At 45.2% G+C, this 7235-nt stretch overlaps 1 protein-coding gene across 5 annotated transcripts in view; it reads right to left on the bottom strand.

Moving 5' to 3' along the window:
* Positions 1-2445: 2445 nt before the first annotated feature.
* OGT (O-linked N-acetylglucosamine (GlcNAc) transferase) overlaps positions 2446-7235 on the bottom strand; it is a 94685-nt gene continuing 89895 nt past the window's right edge. For all 5 annotated transcript variants that reach the window (XM_068247523.1, XM_068247520.1, XM_068247521.1 and 2 more), the window contains 2 exons: positions 6689-6812; positions 2446-3723 (listed from right to left, as the gene is read on the bottom strand). In XM_068247523.1, coding sequence (XP_068103624.1) covers positions 3549-3723; positions 6689-6812 — 299 coding nt within the window. In that variant the 3' untranslated portion in view covers positions 2446-3548. The remainder of the gene's footprint in view (positions 3724-6688; positions 6813-7235) is intronic.

Below are 7235 nucleotides of genomic sequence, written 5' to 3'. Positions count from 1 at the left end.
GTGGAGGAAAGTTTAATGCCACATTGGCAACATTTCCTAGACCTAGATTTACTAGCAGTGCTAGAGCCTCCAGATCTAGACTCCACTCTAGCCTGCAGCAAAAAAACAAGGAGAGAGAGAAAGCACCATTAATCATAAAACATTTAAACAGGTGAATTTCTCTCAAGGGAGATCAAACATCTCCCACTCACCCCACCATCAGCTTGACCATGTCCCTCAGCGGGTGTAGCAGCCGTGGAAGTGGAAGCCGACGTTGATGCAGATGCTGCAGCGGCAGTAACCGGATTCGCCTCCGGCTTCTCCATATTGCCGCCGCACGCCACTGCTCGGCTTATGAGACAGATCCCACATTCACTTCCGGGAATTGTCTCTCGGGAACGCCCCCTCCACCGGAAATGACGCGTGCGCTCCAAAGCCTAATAGAGCGGCGTACGTCTTGCGCAGGAGGAAGGCGTCCGTTGTCACACCCTACCTTCGTGGGTCCAACAGACATGGCAGCAGCACCCCCGAGATGTGTGCGCTCTGACAGGTACCATGCCGCCACCTTACGCTCACCCTCCGGTGAGGATATAGAAAAAACAAAAAACTGGGAGCAAAGCTCTTCTGGTGTTTCCCGGGCGGAAACACAAATGAACTGAGGTTAGATGGGGGTGGGAGCTCTTTTATGCTTTGTGTTTCTGCAGTGAGGGGGCGTGGCACTCACTCAAGAGGGTCTCCCGGCTGATGAGTTTGAGAAAGAAAAAATGACTTGCAATTAGAAACTAAGCTATGATAGAGTACTACAGTATACTTTTGTGCTGGAGTGTGACAATTTCTGATATAGTAAACCACTTTTCCCAGTCCCTTGGAGTTTCGTTTTTTTTTTTCATATGCTGCAGCATAAATATGTTGATTGTGAAATCGCTGGGGGGGATGGGCTGTCACCTTCACAGTGGTGAGGAGTTCATTTCCACCTTACAGTTCCTCTTAAGGTTTCAGTGTCATACAGACTTCACAGATATGTGGACTGAGGAGCATACAATAAGTACTGTACATGCATTAACTTAAACTCTTGAGGACTGCAGGGCTAAACCCCCCTAGTGACCAGGCAATTTTTAGTTTAAAAGGCCACTGCAGCTTTAAGGCCAAGCTGCAGGGCCGCACAACACAGCACACGAGTGATTCCCCCCCCCCCTTTTCTCCCCACCAACAGAGCTCTCTGTTGGTGGGGTCTGATCGCTCCCCCCATGTTTATTTTTTTTTTAATAAATATTTGTTGCCGCTTTAAAAAAAAAAAACCCCTCTTCCTTTAAATCCCTCCCCTCCCTCGCTCCCTCCCTCCCCACAGCCGGCCAATTACGGCGATCGGCTGTCATAGGCTTCTGCCTATGAGAGCCGATCGCTCTTTTGTCCCCCAGGGGGACAGCCGTGTCACACGGCTGTCCCCAGTGCAGCGCTGCTGCTGATCGCAGCGCTGCACAGAGTAGATGGCGATCACGCCGTCTAACAGTCTCCCGAGCGGCAATAGCCGATCGGAGACTGAAGGCGGGGTGGAGCTCCGCCCCCCAAGCAGGAGATGCGCGCACAGCCTGCGCGCGATCTCCTGCAAAACAGAGCCCCAGGACTTTACGCCAATTGGCGTTAGGCGGTCCTGGGGCTGCCGCCGCGGCCACGCCTACCGGCGTGACGCGGTCGGCAAGAGGTTAAGACCTATGCCTCCCGTGTAAGCTCCTGCCTTATTACTGAAGAAATTGTCATCTGTGACTTGCTTGTGCATGGCGGTAATGCTACAGTATCATCCAGGCTGCACAGAAAAGTGGGCAGAGGAGCACACTATCAGTACTGTACCTGCATTAACTGATGAGACCTATGCTTCCTGTGCAAACCGTTGCATGATTATTGTCTGTACAACGTCCCTGCATATTGAAGGCTATGCCTACTGATCTAGCTTAGACGGTCTATGCTCACTTGCTAAAGCATAGAAAAGAAAAAATGACTCCAAATTATTGACCGAATTCAGCTAAAGTACTAAAGCATACTTTGTATATGACCATTTCTGATATGGTCATATGGCTGATATGGTAAAACTACTTTTCCCGGACCCTTGGAGTTTAATATAAAGAGATTCTACTGTACATCACCGTGTTCTCCCCAGAATTTTTTTCCAGCCGGGTGGCATGAAAAAGTAGCCAGGTGGGGCACGATGGGGGAATGCAGGACTGGTGCAACTCTGCTTACATCATAGAAGGAAGAGGATGAGAAGGTGAGCCGATGACAGCTGGGTGCTCATCGAAATTAGCCGGGTGGAGCACCCGACTAAAAGATCCTAGGGAGAACACTGCATCATATGATAAAATCCAGAGGCTTCATCCCTGAGCACACATTTCCAAAAGCAGTTTTCATGAGACAACCAGCATATATCTTACCACAGAATCATATACTGTAATAAAAAAAATAATCAGAACGTTTGCCTTTTGCTTAAAGTTTACTAAAGAACACCTTGAATTCACACAGACATTAAAAAGGCGATCATTTTGAACAATTTAGGGGAAAAGAAACAAGTTTATTAAATCAAACAGGCAATGTGCAGAGGAGCTCTCTAATCTTATAGCACATGCTTCTTTTCCACACAAACAATGCGCGTAACATCCATACCATGTTAACAAAAGAAAAATTATGAAACTGGCATCCACCAGCGTTCTGCATATGACAGGAATCCACGGCATGCAAAGGACAAATACATACAATATAGAGATCCAATTTAGTCCATTAAATTAATTTTCCATCATCTGTATCCTACACAGCTCCACCGTGTGGCAGAACAGTCATTCCTCCATTCAGTTCAGATCTGTACAATGCCATGAATATAGGTCTGATATATTAGAGATGCGAAGTTCAAACAAAGTAGGTATCTGAAGAGGGAGGACTTGTCAAAGACATTTCATTTATACCAAAGCACACACAAACAAGCTTACTTGTAAACAGATGCCGGACATTAAAAGGCTACAAGTGGTTTATAAAACCTATAAAGGACTAGAACACCATTAATGATGCTTCATGAATTTTTTTTCTCTTTTAATCTTTCGACCTGCACGGTTAGCTAAGAAACTGAAGCAGAGATTGTTCTGAACCAACAGACACACAGGGGAACTAAAGTTTAAAAAGCCCAAACTTCAAATATTCATACAACGAGTGAAAACTAAAATCTTCCCATGGACAAAAATAGAAATTCGTTGTGTCATTACTGGATGGAAAGTTGTAAATCCCTGTAATTTTAGCAAGAACAACAAAAGTCAAGCAAACATGACTGAATGTTAACAGATATTAAATAATTTGATGAGTAGCCACAGTAAGCAGACCGCACTGTGACAACATGATAATTAGGGATGGTCAATAAGATGCAAATTTTTATGCAGTTTGAAACTGGACATATCTACTGCAACCACGGCTGCATCTGTCTGGTACGTTTACGGCATATATTTGCATACAAATTTGCATCAACTCAAAATAATTTGCATATCATTGACCATCCTGTTAATGTGAGCTGCAGGCTTAAATGGTTAGGACATTTAGGCAGATTCTGTATTTTCCACAGGCTTTATGAGATGATCCGGCTTGTTTCCAGCTGCATAATGCTCCCACATTTCTAAGTACAATCTCTCCAAATCCATTGTGTATTGTTTCGTATTGAAGAGGGGGCTTGATATTCTTTGCTTCCAAACTTTAGCACGAATCTTTTTCAGACTGCAATACAGAAAAAGTAAATAAATTAAAAGTTGCTACAAGCAATTATCACACTGTAGTGATTACAAATGATCAAACTACATTTATCAAAAGCAAATTCATGTTGTGTAAGGCTCAGTTCCCACTTGTGTAGTAAACATACCCCTTCAGTACATTTTCAACACCTCTGAGAAACATTTGAAGCGGATCCTATTGTTAAAAATAGCGTTGAGGCAAACAGGACGCAGAGTCCTGAACTGCTCCATGTTTTCTGGAAAAGCAGATGTGTTGCCGATAGCCACCTATGATGCCAACGCATTCGCCTCTAATGCAAACATGACGAGAAAAGAAAGTGAAGCGGACACTGAACTGTTCATGCCAAACAGACCTGTCACAAGTGGGAACCGAGTCTAACAGATTTATACTGCGCAAGATAATACTATTCAGGCCAGTCCTTCATTGCGAACAGCGACTAGTTCCACTTTTAAAACACCCATCATCTGCACACAGGAAATGCAGATTTTAAAATACAAATGGGTATCCCTGATGAATAATTTAAGTTGGTCATACATTTTTACCAACAATATCCAGCAGATTTGATCATTTGACAGAATCTGCTAGAAATCGAAGCCCAAACATGCTGGGCCGAAACTGATCATATCGCTTAATTGTACCAAAACACCTGATCAAAAGATATCGATCAAAAACTGGTTGAGAGTAGTGGTACACTGATGGCCCATATTGTTGCACTGCATCAAACAGTGCAGTGCAATGCTGCGGTTAGAATTTTTTTTCCCCCATAGATTTCAGCATGAAATCTACATGTGTGCAGTGTGTGGAGGGATTTGATCAGATATATCACTCTCTAATCAAATTATGATTTGAGCTATGAGACCTATGTTTTTGCCACATCAATCAGTGTATCACAGCCTTAGGCCACATACAGACATCAGACCATAGTCTTTGGAAAATGAAAGATCACAGACCAATCTTACCACCCTTCATGTAGTATAAGAGCCATACTCTACACAGTCTTTTCTATGGAGCTGAACTCCACATCCGGAAAAAATCTTGGCAAGATGCTGCACACACAGATTCTGTACAGACACAAAAGATCAGTATCTGTAAAAGATCTGTCCCTGCCAAAAATCCATTCCTGCAAATTGCAGTGATAGTCTATGAGATCTGCAGATCATCATACACACATGATTTAACTGACATTCATCTGCAGATCTGAAAATCCATCCTGGTGGATCTGATCTGCAGATGAATGTCAGTTAAATCATGTGTGTATGATGATCTGCAGATCTCATAGACTATCATTGCAATTTGCAGGAATGGATTTTTGGCAGGAACAGATCTTTTGCAGATACTGATCTTTTGTGTCTGTACAGAATCTGTGTGTGCAGCATCTTGCAAAGATTTTTTCCTGATGTGGAGTTCAGCTCCATAGAAAAGACTGTGTAGAGTATGGCTCTTATACTACAGGAAGGGTGGTAAGATTGGTCTGTGATCTTTCATTTTCCAAAGACTATGGTCTGATGTCTGTATGTGGCCTTAGGCTTGGTTGAGATGGACGCTGGCGGGGCTTCTGCCGGGCGGCTCGTTTGAAATTAACAGCTGAAGCTTTTAACCACTTAAGGACCAGGCACATTTCTAATGATCGGTGCTGCGTGGGGCTCTACAGCCCGCAGCACCGATCAGGATTACACCAGGGCGATCAGACTTCCCCCCCCTAGGGGGATGTCCTGCTGGTGGGGGGGGGGTGTCTGATCGCCGCCGGCCATTGGTGCTCCTCAAAGCCCCCCTCCGCAGCGTTCTCCGCCCTCTCCCGGCTTACCTCCCTCCCCTCATTTCCTTAGGCTGCTTGTGGGATAGGCATCAGCCTATCATATGCTGGCGATCCCCGGCCAATCAGAGGCCAGGGATCGCCGCAGCAGCGCCGTATGATGTAAACAGTGGGGATTTCTTCCCCGCGTGTTTACATTACGTGTACGAGCCGCGATCGGCGGCTCGCACACGGTTTACGGAAACACCCTCCGTCAACTGGCATGGAAAGGCCGTTTCCATGCTATACCACTAACGACCAGGCGCCGCCCATGGGCGTTAGCTGGTCGTTAAGTGGTTAAAGTTATTTGAAGACATGTCGTCATTCGCATGACAGCTATAGTGTAGACACAAACTGACATGTAGCGTCCAAGAGGAGATGAAACAACAGGATCTACTGCAGTGTTTACACGAATGCCGCCAACTTCTGGCAGAGTCATATACAAAAAAAAACAAAACCTTTTATAATACACACACACACACACACACACACACACACACACACACACACACACTTTCAACGTTTGACAAAAACATTGTCTTTAACACCCGCAACTGTCCATCCGAACGAAGCCTTATGCAGTGAGTGCTTTAATTCCATTTTGCAAACTGAAGAAAAAAAAAAAACAACAACCCTTTAAAGAGAACCCGAGGTGGGTTTGAAGAATATTATCTGCATACAGAGGCTGGATCTCCCTATACAGCCCAGCCTCTGTTGCTATCCCAAACCCCCCTAAAGTCCCCCTGCACTCTGCAATCCCTCAAATCACAGCCACGCTGCTGACAAACAGCTTGTCAGAGCTGGCTGTTTATCTCTATAGTGTCAGTCTGCTGCTCTCCCCGCCTCCTGCAGAACTCCAGTCCCCACCTGCATCCCTTCCCTCCCTGCTGATTGGAGGGAAGGGACGGGGGCAGGGACCGGAGCTATGCAGGAGGCGGGGGAGCAGCTGAGACTGACACTACAGATGTAAACACCGCCTCACAGCACAGCTGTGATTTATGAGGGATTGCAGAGTGCAGGGGGACCTTAGGGGGGTTTGGGATAGCAACAGAGGCTGGGCTGTATAGGCAGATCCAGCCTCTGTATGCAGATAACATTCTTTAAACACACCTCGGGTTCTCTTTAACAAGCATTTATATTGTATACCAAATTACTTACTATTCTAGATCTGTGCCCAATTTTACAGCAATATCTTCATACTCTTGTCTGCTTTTAGCAATTAATTCTGGACAGCCAAGACAGGTGAGCTGGGAGGCAGCAACTCGAGATGCAAGAGTATCACCTACAGGAAATATATGACACAAGTATAAATTTCACTTGGCAGCATTAGAGCGATTAAAGCACACCTGCACTGGGATCCCCCCCCCCAATAAAACAAAAACATATGGCTTACTCACCTGGGCCTCCTTTGTCGCCCCCTTAAGTGTGCTGCTGTCACCCTCAGAAAAATATCCAACCCAGCTCAGTCCCAGGCTAATGCGCATGTGTGTTCTCATCTACGCACCTTCTTGAATATGGCCTCAATTCACTAAGCTCATCTCCTGTCTTTAATAACTCTTCTAGAGTTGTTACCATGGTGATAAGGCATGTAGTATTCAGGAAACATTTTACCTCAGGCAAGCCTAAAGTTAATTCTTCTGTCTTTAAGTTAACTCTCCAATCCTTAAAATAACTCCAGAGTTAAAGACTGACTGTTAATTAACTG

Source organism: Hyperolius riggenbachi, chromosome 8 (assembly GCF_040937935.1).
Source record: "Hyperolius riggenbachi isolate aHypRig1 chromosome 8, aHypRig1.pri, whole genome shotgun sequence".
Taxonomy (NCBI): Eukaryota; Metazoa; Chordata; class Amphibia; order Anura; family Hyperoliidae; genus Hyperolius; species Hyperolius riggenbachi.
Note: the sequence above shows the minus strand (reverse complement) of the source record. Positions and strands in the feature narration are given on the sequence as shown.